The sequence below is a fragment of the Plasmodium brasilianum genome, chromosome 7, assembly GCF_023973825.1.
Source record: "Plasmodium brasilianum strain Bolivian I chromosome 7, whole genome shotgun sequence".
Taxonomy (NCBI): Eukaryota; Apicomplexa; class Aconoidasida; order Haemosporida; family Plasmodiidae; genus Plasmodium; species Plasmodium brasilianum.
In genome coordinates, this window is record NC_090120.1 from 732,574 (window position 1) to 751,591 (window position 19,018).

The 19,018-nt window shown below is 27.2% G+C and overlaps 4 protein-coding genes across 4 annotated transcripts; 1 reads left to right on the top strand and 3 right to left on the bottom strand.

Annotated features, from left to right (window-relative positions):
• Positions 1-995: 995 nt before the first annotated feature.
• MKS88_001877 (ribosomal RNA methyltransferase) lies at positions 996-2,960 on the bottom strand (the record flags this gene model as incomplete). Its single annotated transcript, XM_067214843.1, has 1 exon — positions 996-2,960. The coding sequence occupies one exon, from the start codon at positions 2,958-2,960 to the stop codon at positions 996-998; it is 1,965 nt and encodes a 654-aa protein (XP_067074180.1).
• Positions 2,961-3,880: 920 nt separating this feature from the next.
• Positions 3,881-5,967, bottom strand: MKS88_001878 (tRNA pseudouridine synthase; the record flags this gene model as incomplete). Its single annotated transcript, XM_067214844.1, has 6 exons — positions 3,881-4,100; positions 4,365-4,465; positions 4,800-4,887; positions 5,215-5,295; positions 5,503-5,697; positions 5,924-5,967. 6 exons carry the CDS (start codon positions 5,965-5,967, stop codon positions 3,881-3,883), a joined length of 729 nt encoding a protein of 242 aa, XP_067074181.1.
• Positions 5,968-7,115: 1,148 nt separating this feature from the next.
• MKS88_001879 (mitochondrial carrier protein) lies at positions 7,116-9,017 on the top strand (the record flags this gene model as incomplete). Its single annotated transcript, XM_067214845.1, has 2 exons — positions 7,116-8,754; positions 8,929-9,017. The coding sequence occupies 2 exons, from the start codon at positions 7,116-7,118 to the stop codon at positions 9,015-9,017; spliced, it is 1,728 nt and encodes a 575-aa protein (XP_067074182.1).
• A 53-nt stretch (positions 9,018-9,070) lies between these two features.
• MKS88_001880 (uncharacterized protein) lies at positions 9,071-17,201 on the bottom strand (the record flags this gene model as incomplete). The annotated part of the gene is made up of 7 exons (XM_067214846.1): positions 9,071-11,391; positions 13,031-13,102; positions 13,304-13,434; positions 13,580-13,737; positions 13,966-14,062; positions 14,376-14,471; positions 14,662-17,201. The coding sequence occupies 7 exons, from the start codon at positions 17,199-17,201 to the stop codon at positions 9,071-9,073; spliced, it is 5,415 nt and encodes a 1,804-aa protein (XP_067074183.1).
• Between the last annotated feature and the right edge of the window lie 1,817 nt (positions 17,202-19,018).

A 19,018-nucleotide genomic window follows, 5' to 3' on the forward strand; every position in this document is an offset into this window, starting at 1 on the left:
ATAGTATATACTATGATAATACAAAAAGATACATGAACAAGAAATAAATTTTTGAATATGTAAAAAAAAAAAAAAAAAAAAAAAAATGTACATGTAAGAAAAAAAGTAATTTAAGAAATTTTTCTACACATTTTTGGCTAGTCGTACATATTTTTTTTTTTCCTTTTTTATTTTAAGAAAATTAAGATTAAAACAGAGTGTTGTCAATTAAAACGGTCTATGAAATAGGTTAATGTTATGGGGATATAAGTGGTATGAGACGACAAAAAAGGAATAGGATAAGGATATCCTAAAATGGATGGCTATTTTTAAAGGTCATCCCTTTTTTACGAAATGACCCTCTCATTATCATCCTGTAAATAAATATAATATAATAACTCCACGAAATTGTAAGTCTATACATATATACGTACATATATATATGTGTGATACGAAAGTGTGAAATTAACTTAAAATTATGATATACATACAAATTACAAGTATTACAAATGAAGGTTCCAAAATTTCCAAAAAAATTAGGAAACACGTTTATACTTTTAATATAGAATTTATTCATATATTTAAAGGATTAAAAAAAGTTTAAAACGTTGTCTTTATATGCTAAATATTTATGTTATTAATTTAAAAAAAAAAAAAAAAGTCTAAAAATATACTTCACATATTTCTTATACGAAATATAAACGGAATGTAAAAGGGTGTCTAACCTTTTCATATTACAAAATATTCCTTTAAAATAAAAAAATATATATACAATATTAATGGATATTATATTTTTCTTTTTTTTTTTTTTTCTCATTTCTTCGAAATTAAATACATAGATTGTATTCTTTAATGCAAATTTAAAAGCCATTATTTTACTTTAAAACATTTTCCCTTAACTTAATTCCTGCTTATTATTTATATATAAATACACAATAATTCTTATGCATATACACACACAGACACATATATATGCCTCTATGTTTAGGTGCACCACGTTTTCAATTAATAGGCTACTACTTTTTCCTTTCTTGCCTTTTTCTCTGTAATGAAATCAAATAAGGAGGATGCAGAGGCATCAACTGAGGTTCGTGTCTCACATAATTTTGTGGTAATAAATAAGATTTATCTGAATCGTAGTAATTTTGAGTTGCTACAAACGAAAATAGTTTATTGTTCATAAAAACTTCAGATGAAATGTAATCATTTATAATTTCTTCATCTTCTGAGTTAAAATATTTTATTTCCTCTTCACTATCAGAACAGTAAAAATTAAATATATCATTATTTTTTTTTTTTGAACGGTAATTTGTGAAATTTTCTTTCTTATTAATATCACCACACAATACATCACACGTAGCTAAATCTTCTTTATTTATATCTTCATCTTTTAATGCTCTGTAATTATTTTTCATATTACATTTATCTGGTATTAAGGCGTCCATTTTGTCCTCGTTTTCTTCTTCACTTGTAGATTTGTCATTACTTTCATTATCGTATCCACGTGTAATATATTCCCCTCTATCGTTGCCACTATGTTTACCTTCATGTCCATCTATTTTCGAATAATTCTTCAAATCGTCCCTAATATCATCATTCTTCACACCATTCTTCATATCATCATGTTTTCCTTCCCCCTGTTTGTCCTTTTTACTCGAATCCATTTCGCTCTTCCCTTCGTCAAAATCATATGCTTCCTCATTTGTGTGTTCCTTTTCTTCTTTTTCTGAACCTCTCCCAGCTGTTCCATTTTTGTGGTCATAATTTTTCTTAATAATTAAATGCGTATGTTTTCTTCGAAGTTCTTTTTCACTTTTATATCTCTTATCATTAAAACATTCTTCTTCCGTGAGATTACTCAAAGCTGTAATATTAGATAAAGGCAGTGAGAACTTGAGACAAACAAGAAAAGATTCAAGGCTTTTGTTTCTACTACTTTGTGGTTTACACACGTAAACTCTTTTGAAGAATTTATTTAAATGAACAATTAATAATCCTGTGTGTTCACCTCTAAAAATTTTACTAATAAAATTTCCTCCTATTTTTAAAACAGAGCAGCAAACTTTTAAACTTGATAAAATTAACTGAGATTGAATGAATTCATCGATATCATTCATTCCTGTAATGTCAGGTGCTCCATCGCTTACAACAGTGTGCGCATAGGAGAAATTAGGCTCTTCCCTTCTTTTGCGCATACTTTTGGTATTATCACTATTGCTGCTATTATCACTACTGCTGCTATTATCACTACTGCTGCTATTATCACTATTGCTGCTATTATCACTATTGCTGCTATTATCACTACTGCTGTTATTATCACTACTGCTGTTATTATCACTACTGATACTATCATCACTATTAACCCTCTCGTTCGTATTTTCATTTATGGTAGTTCCCCCTTCACTCGTTTGACTTCCTGTTACAATTTGCACCTTCTCACTATGCATGCACTTCAAAATTTTGTTTACTGTTGACATTTTTGTAATGTCTCCTTGTATAACTTGTACATAATTCATGTTCCCTATTTCTTGTAAATCTACCGCTATAATTTTAGGCTCTTTTATTAATTCGCTTCTCTTTAAATTCTTTATTTTTTTTTCTAAAGCATCATTCAAATTAATATACAGTGAAAAATTTTTTATAAATTCGTCATCTTCTTCTTTACACTTTAATTGATCTCCATTATTTTTGTTTATAATATTCAAAATACGATAATAGTTGTATAAACATATGTTCTTCAAAACTTGTGACCAACTCCCAGGAGCTGCACACAAGTCAACTACGTTGTAACAATAATTCTCATTATATATTTTTATTAAATCATTTATATTTGTATTATTGTATATATTCGGATCAAATAATTTAAAAATTTCAAATTTTTCATTTATCTGAATCAGTTTATAAGAACTCCGGGCTCGATAACCGTTCTCCTTTGCTTTTCGGTAGTAAATGTCCCTTCTATCTTTGCTCAGTTTACCCATTACTTCACTCTTTTGCTCTTCGCGTTCCTCTTTTACGTTATTACTTTACGTTATTGTTTTATGTTAATATTTTTTAAATAATATTCAAAATTATGCTGCATCAGAGTTTTCGAAGCAATTTATTGTAGCTGTCAGCGTTCGATTTTTGCTTCCTATTGCTTATTCACGAATAGAAAAAAGTTTCTGCATTCAAGTCGAAGGAGCTTACAAGAATGCATACGTACAAACACTCACATTCGTACGTAATGTAAAATATACCATTTAACACATAAAATTAAGAAATACCCTAAATGAAGATCTCCATCGTTGCATTATTTCTTCAGTATTCATTAATTTCGTTACATTCTTTTTTTTTTTTTTTTTTTTTTTTTGAAACTAATTGATCTATAGTACTATTAATCGAGATACATATGCCTCTTTATAAAAATTAAAGGGGGGAAAAATATCTGAGAAAATAAAATAAAATAAAATACGAGGAAAACTTGTTATGGTAAAATTATTCTCATGTTCTACATAAAATAATATAATGTTAACCGAAAAAATGTATTTTAATTTGCTCCTTCAGCCATTTATGTACTAATTCTACAAAATAAATCAAATTAAACAAGTGCACAGGTATATCGTTACAAAGTAGCCTATTTTAAATGCACAAAAAAAAAAAAAAAAAAAAAAAAAAAAAAAAACAAATCATACCGGTTAAATTAAAAAAAAATATATATATATATTATACTGAAAAGTAATTGTATGAATTAAAAAGAACAAAAACACCACAATTGTATTGATAATTGTGTAATAATAATCATGCAAATAAAAATGTAAGGAGGTCACAAATTTTTATTTTTGAAAGATCCTCACATAATGTATGTATATGTTTATGCCACGCCTTGTCCGTAATAAATTTTCTACTTCATTAGAATGTGCTAAGAGGGAATTTCATCCTCATCATTTATGTTTTGAAAAAAGTTTTCATTCGTTTCACTGATTTTCAAAGGATAACAAAGGGAAACCAACAGTATAGCATTCTGAATGTATTTATTCATAACATTCGAAAATATACGGTTATTTACATTGATATTAAAATTAAGGTCATTGAATTTAAAGGAGTACAATAGTAGTCCATTTTCATCCGCTATTTTGTAACTGAAGCAAATACAGGAAAAAAGGGGGCGAATATGCATATACAAATGCACGTAGTAACATGCATATGTAGGAACTAGTATACAACATATATTATGCCATTTATAGTGTGCAACATGTAGTATGGGATTATGTGTTTATATATTGTCAAATATGTACGTGTGTACACCTTTACAAATGGATGGAACTATAATGAAATATAAATTATGGAAATGAAAGTGAGTAATGAAGATATATGAAATAATTCAATAAAACAGTTTTGATTACTTTATATTTTTAACAGAATTGTTATTCAACCTATTAATTATATCGCTCTTGTTCACTTTCCCTTTACCAACTAGGAAGAGCGTAGCAACAATGTGCCTAATCTGATGAACCATTCAAAAAAAAAAAAAAAATTAAAATTAAAATTAAAATTAAAATTAAAATTAAAATTAAAATTAAAAATAAAAATAAAAATAAAAATAAAACAAAAAATTAAATAAAAAATATAATTACCAATAAAATTAAAAATATAAATAAAATGCCGAAAAAGTGTATATGTATTTATGTATGTAAATATATATATATATTTTTTTTTTTTTTTTGACAAAAACGATGAATTCATAAATTTTTAAAAATGCAAAGTTATTTCTTCCATTTTATTTGTTTCATTTGTTTCATTTGTTTTATTTGTTCTGTTTGTCTATTTGTACCGTTTACCTGGTTATACAAAAAGGAGGTTCCTTTTATTTTAAAATAATGAAAATTTTTATCAATATTCTTGATCTCAATTTTGAGAATTCTCCTCCTTTATACGGTTAAAAATATAAATGTGAAATGTGGACACGTGGAAATTTGGGAATGTATATACACGTACATGCATTGATAGAAATGAATACAACATATCCTTAACTGTTAGAATTTTACTTAAAGTATGTATTGCTTTTTCTCCTTTTACAGAAATTTGCAAAATTGTGCTCTCCTAGCTGATATAAAATTAAAAATTAATAAATGAATGTACGTATATGCGAATAAATGAGTATATATTAATATATGAATAAATGATATATGTGTTTATGCAATATATTAAAAGGTGTACCACAATTAATATTATTCTTTTGTTTATACAAATAACTTGGCTGCTTCATTCATTCGTTCAAAGTTGTAATTCTTGTTGATAAAAAAGTACACATAAGTTCTGTGCACACAGTTTAAGCTAAAAAAAAAAAAAAAAAAAAAAATATGAACAAAATTATGAACAGGAATATAAACAGGAATACAGACAAAACTATGGACAAAAATATGAACAAAAATAAGAAAAAACATACGAACAAAATTATGAACGAAAAATAAAATCGTGAGAATCATTTTTTTTTTCTTGTCTTGTTAAGGAAAATCTTGGATATATAAAATTTCATTCTACCGAGCATCAAACATATTGGGAACATTTTGTATGTCAATGATTTGCATATATTTTAGTTTTTTATTTAACTCTTTAACATAAATTTTTTGAATATCTAATAAAGACATATTTGGATGTCTTATTTTTAATCTTATGGTTAGTGCGTTTATGCGAGCAGAAACTCCTTTGTCTGTTCTTGAAACTCTTGAAAAAGAGCTAAAGGTAAATGAGAAATAAATGCAACAGGCATAAAATAATTAAGGGAAAAATTAAGGTAAAAATAAAATTAATGAGGAATGTTCGTCAGTGTTTACAACTATGAAGAATAAAATGTAAAATAAATGAATAACAAATGAATAATAAACGAATGGTAATCGAATAACAATTGAATAATAAACGAATGACAAGCGAATAAACAAAAACGTGCACGTCTCTAAATTACTCGTTATCATCAGAAATTAAATTTAAGTTATGTAAACGCTCCATTAGTTTATTTTCCACCGTGTCTGTATTATCTTTTTGATAAGCAGACCCCTATATATATTTTTTTTTTTTAATAGAAAAAAGAAATATATTTATGAATACAAATAGCACTGCATACAACCATTTGATCTTTGTGTTATAACACAGAAATGCATTAACAGTATGTTGTCAAGGAAATATGAAAAAGTCAGAAAATAAATTTTAAAAAAATAGTCATCAAAGTATGTTTACGTTTTATAAATACATGTATTCGTAAGCTTATGTACGGTTGTACAAATAGTATAAAACAAACATGAAATCACCAAAGGACGTTAAAATAAATAGAAAAGGTGTAAAACAATACTTATACTTTTTTTAGTTTAAATTAAATATACATAGGCATTTATATATGTATGTACACACTCAATTTCGTACGTTAAATTCCGTTCCTATATAAGAGAAAAAAATTATAAATTTGTGCGTTTCTTCCATCGTTTTTGCTATTCTCATTACTCGTTCCTTCCTTAGCCTATTTTGTATTCCTCTAATAATAAATATTCTAATAGCTACCTGAAATAACAATATTATTTTACCCTACGCGTTTGAAAATGAAGAATAAACATGTAGGTAACGCGTAGCTAGTAGCGGGTGTATATAAGCAGTTAGATATGTAAATAAACATACATGAGTGCACATAAGTAACAGCGTTACGCGCACAGCTAATGCCATGAAACCCACATTCAAATTTATCTATGTTAAAAAAAAAAAAAATAATACAGAAAAATATAGTATAGCTTTAAAAATGCAAAAAAAAAAAAAAAAAAAAAAAAAAAAAAATTATATGATGTTCAATGATAAGAAATAACTGCGGAATACCTTAACAAAAGAGCAAGATTTAACATCCCTAAAATTGAGTTTAACACATGGCTAAAATATAAAATTAAACCTGGAAAAAATTAATAGGCAATAAAACTCAAAGAGCAGCCATTACATACGTATGTATGTATGCATGTAAGCTTGTATGTATGGGCCTGCTCATGGACGTATTATTTGAGTCATAAAATTTTTGCAAATTATGTGCGCTAATGTACTATCCACAATTTTGACAGATTTGATAAGTTAATTCAAAAAAAAAAAAAAAAAAGAAATGATCGGGGGAAGAGTATTAAAATATGAAGTATTCTTTAAAGGAAAACTTAAGTGAATATACAAGCGAAATTGATCATGGTATTAGGAAAACTATAAATGATGGAAAAGTAGATACGAACAAATTTAAAAAAAAAGAAATGAATAAAGAGAAAAAGGGCTACTTATATAATTATAAGTACCTACCCCATAATGATATAATAAAAGAGAATGAAGAGGACGCCGTTAGTAACCCTTTTTTTTTTGATGAAAAAAATAAAATAAGTAAAACAAATGTAATTAATAATATTACGGGGAACCATATAACTAGAAAAAATGATCATAAATGCAATGAAGAAATGAATCAAGGAATAGGAGACAACATTTATAAGGAGGAGGACAACAGCTATCGCTGTAGCAATGGCGATAGCTATGAAAGTAGCAATGACAACGACCATAACAGTGGCAATGGCTATGGAGATCGAGACGACCTCGGTGATAAGGAAAAAAAGCCTCTAAAAGAATTCAACATTTTTATAGATAAGAAAAATGCTGTAAATAGTATTATAAGCTCCACCTTTGCTGGTATCATGTCAAGAACTATAACCGCTCCATTAGATAGAGTAAAATATATTATGCAAGTAACAAACAATTTGCCAATAGCTGAAATATTTGAAATTATTAAAAAAGATGGAGTAGTATGTGGATTCTTTCGAGGAAATTGTGTTAACATTGTTAAGATAATTCCAGAGTTATCTATCAAAATGTATTCATATGAGTTTATGAAGATGAATGTTTATAATTATTACAATAAAAATAATAATTGTATGACTGATGATCAAAATATGAATATACCTTTTTTTATTCGTTTCTTAATAGGGAGTTCAAGTGGTGTTATAGCTGCTTTATTTATTTACCCACTTGAAATTGTGAAGACAAGATTAATTGTATCAAATAAAAATAATAAGGATAACGGAATTATTAAATGCTTTTATAATATTTATAAAAATGAAAAATGGAGAAATTTTTACAATGGTTTGTCTATGCATATATATGGTGTTATATTCTTCTCAGGATGTAATATGAGTATATATGATTATTTAAAGTATCTTTTTTTCTCTTTGTACAGAGATTATATTCATTCTAATTATTGCGTCAACTGTGGTCATGCAGAAAATAAGAACATCCCTGCTTGTACGAATATAGCAGATGATGGTGTTCCACAAAGGAGAAACGCAAATGATAGTATTGCACACCCGTATAATTCAAAGGATGGCAATTCCCAATCCTCATATGACACCAGAAAAGACGGTCGTCTCATATATGATCCACTAAAAAGTGTAAAACGTTTTATAAATTTTAAAAAAAATTACACAAATACAAATAATTTGGGACAAAGTTCTAATGAACAAAATGAAAATAAAAATAATATGAATATGTCATCATGTTCTTATTGTAATTATCGTATAAAGAATGTTAACTGTTTATCCTTTTTATTTTTTGGAATAACAAGTTCTTTCATAGCTCAAATTGTTAGTTACCCGTTTCTTGTTTTAAGGACTCGAATGCAAACTCTCAATAATGAAATTGCTACTAATTACCTGAACAGTGAGGGGACCCGTATTAAATCCTGTAGTTTTATTATGTACAACATTAAGGTTTATGGCTTTAAATCGCTCTATAGAGGTAATACTATTTCCACACATATATATATATATGTAGCACCAGTTAATGCATTTTTTTTTCTCTATATTTTTTACCCTCTTGATACCTTCACTATTGCCATTTTTCCATGACAACATCCTAACAAGCTGTGTATTTCTTCCCTTCCTTTTTCTTCCGCCCCCCCCTTTCACTTAGGTATTTACGTAAACTTACTAAAGACTATACCTGCCACGTCCATTACATGGTTCGCGTACGAATATTCGATGAGGAAATTACAATCGTGAGGGTGGTACTTAATGAAAGTCCCCTCCGTAGGGACAGAAAAAGAGCTTTATTTTTAAGTGTGCATTATTACGGATGGGGCGATAGATGGAATATAATAATAGTTATCATAGTCTATATACACATAGGAATAATTTGTGTGTATTTTAAAAAAATTAAGAAAATTTATGTACATATTCTCTTTTTGGACTAAGGCTATTTCAATATATTTTTCCAATTTCTTAATATTATTCTTTTGAAGAAAAAAAAAAAAATAACAAACATTTAACTTTTTTGTTTTTGTGTTATTTAAATCTAATGAATTTTTTTTTGTTATTTTTTCAAATTTGTGAAAAAGTTCATAAATTATTCTTAAATCTTTTAATTTAAAATATTTTAAAAATACCTTTTTATTCTCCTTATACAGTAAAATGTTATAACATAAACTAAAAAATAATAGCTCTTCATTTAATTTGTATGTTTGTATATTTACACTTTTTTTGCAATAACATTTGACACATTTTAAAAATGTTTTTATATATATTTTATGTATTCCCTCATTCAGAAGAAAAGGAGGAAAAAATAGTATTCCATAATTATTCGGTAAAGTAGTGTTCGTATAAAATGTCTGTTCGTTTATTATTTCGTTTATGTGTTTGTAAAGTCGAAGATAAAATGTATCATTGCATTTGTAGCAAAAGGAGTACTGTAACAACAGTATAGTTGTCTTCAAAGAATAATTTTTTTTGTTTCTTTTAAAATTATCATTAATTAAGTTAAAAATTGTTTTATTTCTTACGTTCATTTGGTTTAAAACGTTCAGCATGATGTACACATGTTCGTTATTTATTAGTTCCGTTTGTTGCTGCTGTTGTTGTTGCTGTTGTTGTTGCTGTTGTTGTTGCTGTTGTTGTTGCTGTTGCTGTTGTTGTTGTTGTTGCTGTTGTTGTTGTTGTTGTTGTTGCTTCTGCTGTTGTTGTTGTTGCTGCTGCTGCTGCTGTTGTTCTTGCTGTTGTTCTTGCTGTTGTTCTTCTTGTTCTTCTTTTTCTTTTTCTTCTTGTTCTTCTTCTTCTTTTACTTTTTCTCTTTTTACCGCCGTTTTTCCCCCCCCCTTTTTGCCATCTTCTTGTAGCATGTAGACTATGTAATTATTCAAAAATTCTCTGCACTGATTAAAATAGTGTCTGTAATAATTTATGCCATTCGCGTATATATATATGAGCACTTTTATATTATCAGAGCAAAAAAAATTACAGTTATATAACTTCATCTTATTTATGTTAATAGAATCCTTATTTTTTATGATGCTTTCAATACTGTCTACACGTATGTTACAATCTACTTCTCTACTCATATGGAGTTGAAAATTGGAGTAAAATGTATACACGAGTCTGCAATTTTTCCAAATATTATCAATGAAATTACATCGATCTCTTAATTTAGCTATTTTTCTATTTAAAAAAATTGAATTATAATTGTTAATAAAGCTGTACACGTACACGTTACAGTTGTAAATGTTAAATAAATTACCATAGCTTATGCTCCTGAAACATTTATTGTTCTCCTCCAAATTAGAGCTATTTTTATTATGCAAAAAATAAGAGCTACAATTAAGAAAGGAATTCAAACAAGTATCACTGTTATTGTTATATTCCTCTTTCTCACTGTAGCAAACTACTGTATTCCCATATTTTTCGCTTTTCTGTTCATACCCCAGTTTGTCTTCTTTATATGCTTTATCCGTAGTTACATGACCAGCATTTTTCCCTTTTAATTTACAACATAATAATATTTTTTTTTTGGAGTTTTCAATTCTTATTTCTCGTTTTTTCTCTTTATTTGCAAAAAATTCACATATTTTATTTAAAAAATTCTTAAAAAAAAAACTATTTATGTAATAGAAATTAAAAATAATATTTGTTACGTCCGTATCTTCGCATTTGTCCAAATCGTTAAAAATTCGTTTAAGAAATTTATTATGTAATTTAACACTTATATTCTCTCTACATAAATAGCTATACAGGATGCATAGATTTTTGGTTTGTTTAAAATTGTCCAAATAATTTGTACTTCGCTCAATTATCTGTCTTAATATTTTTTCATTTACATTATTTTTTTCTAAACTTTTTCCTCCTGAGTATAATTTACAATTAACTGTGCATTTTAAAAAACTCAAAACGGTAGAAAGGTCGTCTTCATCAAAATTGTCTATGTTTTCTTCAACAATACAACTTATGTATTTAATTGTGCTTTGTTCAAGAACAAATGTTTTACATCCTTTTTTGCACTTTATGTACAACAGCATTAAAAGACATAGATCTCTTTTGTTCGTTTCAACGAATCTTATCTCGGAAATGTCTCTGAATATTTTTTTTGCAAAAGTTATTAACAAGTCATCTATAAAACAGCCAACATGATTTTACATAAGAAAAAAAAAAAAAAATTACGTATGGTACAGCCATGCATGTACATATTTATATATATGTATATATTTATATATATGTATATATTTATATATATGTATGTATTTATATATGTGTGTGTGTGTGTTTGCACCCATGTTTAGCTAGCTAATGTGTGTGCGAAAGATATGTTCCCTCTTAATAAGTGGAAGAACACAAACAGGAAAAGGAAACGAATGCGTATGTATTCTTTTTGTCCTTTTTCCGAACTTTACCATTTTTAATGAAATTATTACACAAGAGAAGATACAGTCCTTTGGAAAAATTAATTAAATCAATATAATCTTTTTTCTTTATATGGTAATAGAAGTTATTCAAACTTTTTACTTTTGTACATTTATATATGTATGGAACATACGGAGAAATTTTAATCATGTTACTTCTGCGGTGAAAGCACTGCTCATAGGAAGCAAACAGGGGAAAAAAAAAATTAAAATTAACAGATTATCATATTAACAAGTTAACAAATTAGCGAGTTAACAAATTAGCGAGTTAACAAATTAGCGAGCTAACAAATTAGCAAGTTAACAAATTAGCGAGTTAACAAATTAGCGAGTTAACAAATTAGCGAGTTAACAAATTAGCAAGTTAACAAATTAGCAAGTTAACAAATTAGCGAGTTAACAAATTAGCGAGTTAACAAATTAATGAGTAAACAAATTAACGAGTAAACAACATCAAACACGTTCAAAATGGCTTATGCTTCTTCTCCATTTCATAAAATATAACAGATATCATGCTTTCTTCTTTTACGCGACATGTGCTGTAAAATTTTATCATCACATTGGGCCGTTTAAATAAAAGCAATAAGAGATGCACACATATAAATACTTGTATATATCTCTTGAATAATAATAAAAAAAAAAATTAAAACAAATAGATCTAATTTTTAACTGTAGCTTTTTCTTCATTCACAACAAAAAAATACGTGCACTTCGTTCTATAACTTCTGTCACATGACCGAAAAAAAAAATATATATATATATATAATATATATATATATATATATATATATATATAATATATATATACATATGTATGTGTGAAATACGAAATTGCATTATTTTTCCCAAACGAGAGCACAAATTCAAGTTGCTCATATAACTGTTAATAGTATGTAGCATTTATTTTTTTCACAAATAACAGAACTCCCATATATCCACTTTTTATTTATTCATCGTGCTTTAAAATTGTGTTCCAGTTTTAAGCAAACGTATATACATGCGCATGTGTATAAATTTGCAATATATAAACCTTTTTGAGAGTAATAATGTTTTTATTTTTTCGACATACATTTTTTTACAACTTCTCAAATTTTCAAAGCAAAAATTATTCTTAACAAAAAATTAGTAAGTTTATAATGAAATACAATAAATTGCAAACTATAAATAAATGGAGAGAGAATCATGTAGCTTTTTTATGGCTTAATATTTTTTTTAGAAGCATTTTAAAATTTTTGCGCACGCAAAAAATAAATTGCCCGCATAATAGTATACTCGTATATATAATATATATATATATTATATATATATATATATATATATATATGTAGCAAATGTCAAGATAATGTAGACCTATTGAAATGTTTCCTTTCTTTTCTTTAATTTTGTTTCTCTTGTAGCAGTGCACACTCTTGCTGAAAAAAACTGTAGAAGAGAAAAAAAAAAGAAAAAAAGATTTTATTTTAAATGTAATAACGAGGTCCTATTTTTATCCGCACATATGTATGAATGCATTTATATATATATTATAATCCTGAAACTTTAACAATGCTCCATATGCTTTAGGACTTACCGTTTTTGAAAAATATTTAAACATGTTTATTTTTTATTGACGATACATTTTACATTCCTTCGCGGCTTTTCTTAGTTGATCATAAAACAAATGGTTTTTGCGAAGCTCATTATTAAATTCTTCGTTAAACTCAAAATTTTTGCATGCCTTAGCAAAGTGGGATATACAGCTTTTTATAAAAACTCTGCAAATATATGAAAAAGGTGTTAAGCAATAGTGTATGTGTATATGTATATGCATATTTTTACATATCTATGTGAGCACATTTTGAGTTGATTAAATGCAGATACTTTTGATGTTTTAAAAAGCTGCATGAACGTGTTCATTACTTTGTTAAAAAGGAAATAAAAATTTCATTCAGGTTTGTGTTTGGAGATATTTCCACGTAACACTTCACAAAAGTTTCTTCAAAATTTTTTGGAGAAATAAATGCATGAACAGTCATATCAATTTCCATACAACTGTCCGTCTCAAAAATGAAATTCTTCTAAAGCAAAAAAAAAAAAAAAATAAATAAAATAAATGAGAACAAAACAGAACGAATTAAATAAAATTAATGCCATATAGTGTAAAGCAATACGACATAAAGCAATATACGAGATACCATAATTCGTTTATTATGTAGATGTGATATACATATGTGCACACGCGATGAAAAAGGCGAAATAAACTCAATGGACAAATATTTCCATTAAGACTTATGCTTTAAGTATACAGTATTTTCCGAGCTTTTAGGAAAGTTGGAGGCATATAAAAATATTCCTTTTGAAAATTGAAAATCTTCGCATATCCATACATCCATTAGTAAATACCTGCACGGGCAAGAACAACGACCAGAAGGTACAAAAAAAGTAATAAAGCAATAAAAAGGGAAATAAATAAATAAATAAATACAGAAAGAAATAAAAAAATAAAATAAATTAAAAATGAGAAAAATAAATAAATAAGAAATAAAATAAATTAATAATGAAAAAAATAAATTAAACTAAAAATGAAAAAAATGAGTTTAAAATGAAAAAATAACAAATTTTTAATTTACAGTTCAACACTTGCAATTTGCAAAAAATATGAACAAGCAAGGAAGAAAGACTAGTTTATATTAACAGCATTTGGGATTATAATAACCTGTCTCTGACAATCCAGGGCATGGCTATTTTAGTAAACACTATTTTATCAACGATACCTCTTTCCTTTAAAGTTTTACACTCGCTAATTCCGAATCTGCATTTTGTAAAAATGGTAATATTAAATGTGCATGGGGTAAAATAAATAGTTGCACACATGTGTCAATATATTCGTACATGCAGGAGCATGTATATATGTACGTGTAGCTAACATTGTGTATATATACATGTGTGCTGCACTTGTATTTGTGTGCTCGTTACTACATAATATAAATTAAGGGACGCACTTAAAGGGGAACGAATAAAAGGGGATCCAAGATTTAAAGAATTCACTCTCAATCAGAGTAGCAATAACGTATATGAAATTTGAAGGGATCAATAAATTTATATAAAAATAGATAACTGTATTTATATCACTTTTTTCCTCATTTCCGCCTATTACGTCATTATTTTCTGGGATTGCAACTTTGGGACTTGCTTTCGTGTCGTAATGTACAAATGTATTTTTATCATCGTTTTGACCGCCATCTCGACTGCCATCTTGATTGCCATCTTTACTGTTATCTGGATCTCTATTCTGATTGCCATTTTTATTCATCTTATTGCTATAATCCCCCTGATCTTTTTTCTCTTCATCGAACTCCTGTTCCCTCGCAGCACGTTTCCCACCCTTTTGAGGGTTCTCTTTATCATTTCTTATTTTTTTCTCAACGGCATTTTTGGAAATAATTTTTTTGAATACATTAAATTCTTTTTTTGTTACGAAATAAAAAACCTCATTATCTTCATCTTCATAAGCTAAATGAAAATGACCAAAGTCGATATACTTATTTGCAATACATTTTTCAGACGTATTTTTTTTTTTACTTTCCTTTTTTAATATGTGATTGTTTTTCTTTTTTTTTTTTTCTTTTCTTTTTTTCTTCTTTTTCTGATTTAATATCTTCTTATTTTCACTTTCATTTAATGCTTCTCTATTACTGTCACTGTTATTGTCATTCCCATTATCACTTCCATTTGCATTCCCATTGTCACAACTACTACAGTTGCTCTTCCTCCTGCTACTGCTGCTACTCATTGACATGTACCTTTCAGAATTTTTTTCGTCGGATAATGTATCAACGAAAAACGAGTTATTACTTTTAACCTCTATGGAATATCTCTTAGAATTACACTCTAAGCTATTCCTTTTATTCTGTTCACTCAACCAATATAAGTATTTCATAAAGCACAACTTGCCATTTACATCTACTAAATCAATTACATAATCGAAAACGAAATTTTTGTATACCCTTTTAGAAATAATAGAATAGTTCACAAAGTCATTACTCGTTTCATTTATCTCTAAATTAAATATGATTTCTACTTTTTTTATAATTTTATATCTATACAATATTTCACTCACAAATACATTTTCTATAAATTTCTTTACATTATTCTCTTTGCAATATTTTTTCATAAACACGTCTCTTATACTATGATAAGCCTGTCTAACTTTTAACTTATTGAAATAATTTATACCTTCTAATATATCATTATATAACTGGGAAATGTATTCATGTTTTTCTATTGTACTAATTTCTTTTTGTAATATACTCTTAGCAAATAGTATGTCATACTTCGCCTTTACCAATTTTTCTTTTTTATTATTATAATTATTATTATTATAATTATTATTATTATTATTATTATTATTATTATTATTTTTTATTTTTTTTTTTTTTTCTATTATTATTAGTTTTCTTTTTTTTCTTTTTTTCCTTTTCTCAATCTTTTTTATTTTATTTTCATATATTATAAAATTTACGTAAGTATTATGTAAAGGGTTGTCTTTTTTATTTTGATCTCTCAAATTTTCTTCTTCCAACATGGTAAACTCATTCAAATAATTCGATTGTTCATTGATGTTATCTTGCATCTTATTGCTTCTTAATGTGCAATGTGCACTTCTTTTCTGATTTCCTTTTTCATTATCCCCAGATATTTCTTCTCCCTTCTCTTCTAATATAATATTATCAGAAGGTGAAAAATCATCGTTTTTATTTAAATTATAACTTTTATTACCTAACCTGTTCAGCCCATTTTGTTCTACATATTTGGGAAATAATATTTTAATACTGTGAAATATGTGTGATTTTTTCGACAGCAAAATGTTTCTCATATTCCTCTTCCCCCAATAAGGAGAATTTTGTTTATTTGTTACATCTGCTAAATAGTCCTTGCTTATACATGCATTGTTATGCATCGAATCGTCGTACGGTGTATTGGCATTGATCAGATCATCATTCGACCAATTCCTCCTTGACATATGGGCACTTGACAAACTATCACTAGAGAAATTACCACTTGAGAAATTGCCCCTTGAGAAATCGTCGTTCGATAAGTTGTTCTTTTTTTCTCCTTCCATCCTCTTCGAATTATGACCGCAGTCATATTCAATCATATCATGCGTCGTATCATCCCATCTTTTCCTACCACTGCTGAAATTATTATTATTGTAATTATTGTCATTATAATTATTGATATGTTTATATTCTTCCTTTAAGTTGTCATTTAATATATTCAAATAGCTTTTCGCGCTAGTATTAGTACAATTAAAATTTCCCTCCCATTTTGTATCCTCTTCTTCATTTATTTTAATAATGTTATTCCTTTTGATTTTTTCGACATGACTGTCTAAATCAGTGCTATCAGAGGAATAGCACGAGTTATCATTAAGTATACTGAAAACTTCTATTTCTACATTGTCATTTATTTTGCATTCTTCTTTTATTTTTTCGTTCTCTTTTCCCTTATATTTTTTTATTAAATATGATAGTTTTGGCATGATTTTTTTTTTTTTTTTTTTTTTTTTTAAATAGAAATGTTAATCTTATTAAAGATGTTGTTTATGCAAAAGGGGGAAAGGATAAGATGAATGGCTTACGATCAATACGTATGATAGGTGTACACATGGGCTCACATAAGCACACAGACAAGAACATGAAAATATATACACATTAATACACGAATAAATGTACACGTGCAAACATACACGCGCATACGTGCACCTATTCCTATATGTTTACACGCGTTAGCGTGATAAGTACCCCAGAAGAGAGAAAATAAATTTGTATATTATATAAATGGCACTTACTTTTTTTTTTTTTTGCAGTCTATCTTAACCCCCCTTGTTTATTTTTTCATGTGTACATTAAGTTTTTATATTTTTGAAAAAGAGTTGGTTGGATGTGGAAAAAAAAAAATATTCTTTTTTCTTTTTTCTTTTTTCTTTTTTCTTTTTTCTTTTTTCTTTTTTTTTTTTTTCTTCTTTTCTTCTTTTGATAATGCAGAAAGGGTTAAAAAAAAAAGATTAACTAATCTGCCGTTGTTATTTTTTGCGTAAAAATTGGGAAGAACATTTGACTTTTATTTAAAGACTAGCACGTGGTGTGTGTCCATGACAGTACTGGGAAAAACCGAAAAAAAAGAAACATACATATATATGTGTATACGCATACATATATATGTGTATACGCATACATATATATGTGTATACGCATACATATATATGTGTGTACGCATACATATACATGTGTATATGCATACATATACATGTGTATAAGCATACATATATATGTGCATAAGCATACATGCATATGTGTATAAACATACACATATATGTTTATGTATGTATATAAATAATCATGTACATTATGTACGTACATGAGATGAACTCATTTTGCACTTAAGGATTTGGGAAAATTACAACTTCATATATCAGCTCAATTCATCAATGGTTTAAGTTTACTGTGCATTTTATCATCATGCCACTTGAACAGCGTTTTGTATGAAAATGCTTTATTTAAAATTATAGTACGCTACAATTATGTGTAACACAAATTTTTGTTTTAATATATATTTTTTTTGTTTATTTTATCTCACTATATTGTACTACATTATACTATGCAGTACAGTACAGTATTTTTTTTTTTTTTTTTTTTTTTTTTCCGTCCCTCCACTACTCTAATTTGTAATCTACTTTGTTTGCATACGTATACAAAAATTAGAACGTAGTTAAGTGTTAAGTGTTAAGTGTTAAGAGTTAAGAGTTAAGAAATAACATGTACTTAAAATTCTCAATAATAGCGCATATTCATTTGCTGAATAGACTTACGCTTGCGTATATTTCCTTTTTTGACTAGGGCTTTTATATAAGTTGAAGACTTAAATTGCGGAAAAAAAAAAGGAAAAAACGAAAAAAGCCTCATTTGATTATTTCCGTACTTACAGTTACACACATAAATATATGTTTGTACATATGTATGTGTGAGTGTATTTATTTTTTTTTTTTTTTTTTTTGTTCCTATCTGTGCTCTTGCGCATCACTGCATTTTTCCCAACTTCCATTTCATAAAGCCGCATTACGAATAAAACGTATACAACTTTTTTATCGTGGGGAATAGAAAAAAAAGAAATAATTTTATGTCTTTTTGTAATTTCTATTGATGAGAAAAAAATTAACAGCAGTCATCGACAAAAAAGTTAGCCTAGGGGAGAATTAAAAATAAAAAGGTCTACAGGGGTATAACGTACTGACCGGGAGCGGGGGGAAGCAAAAATAAAACAAAAGAGAGTAAAATAAAAGAAAGATAAAATATAGGA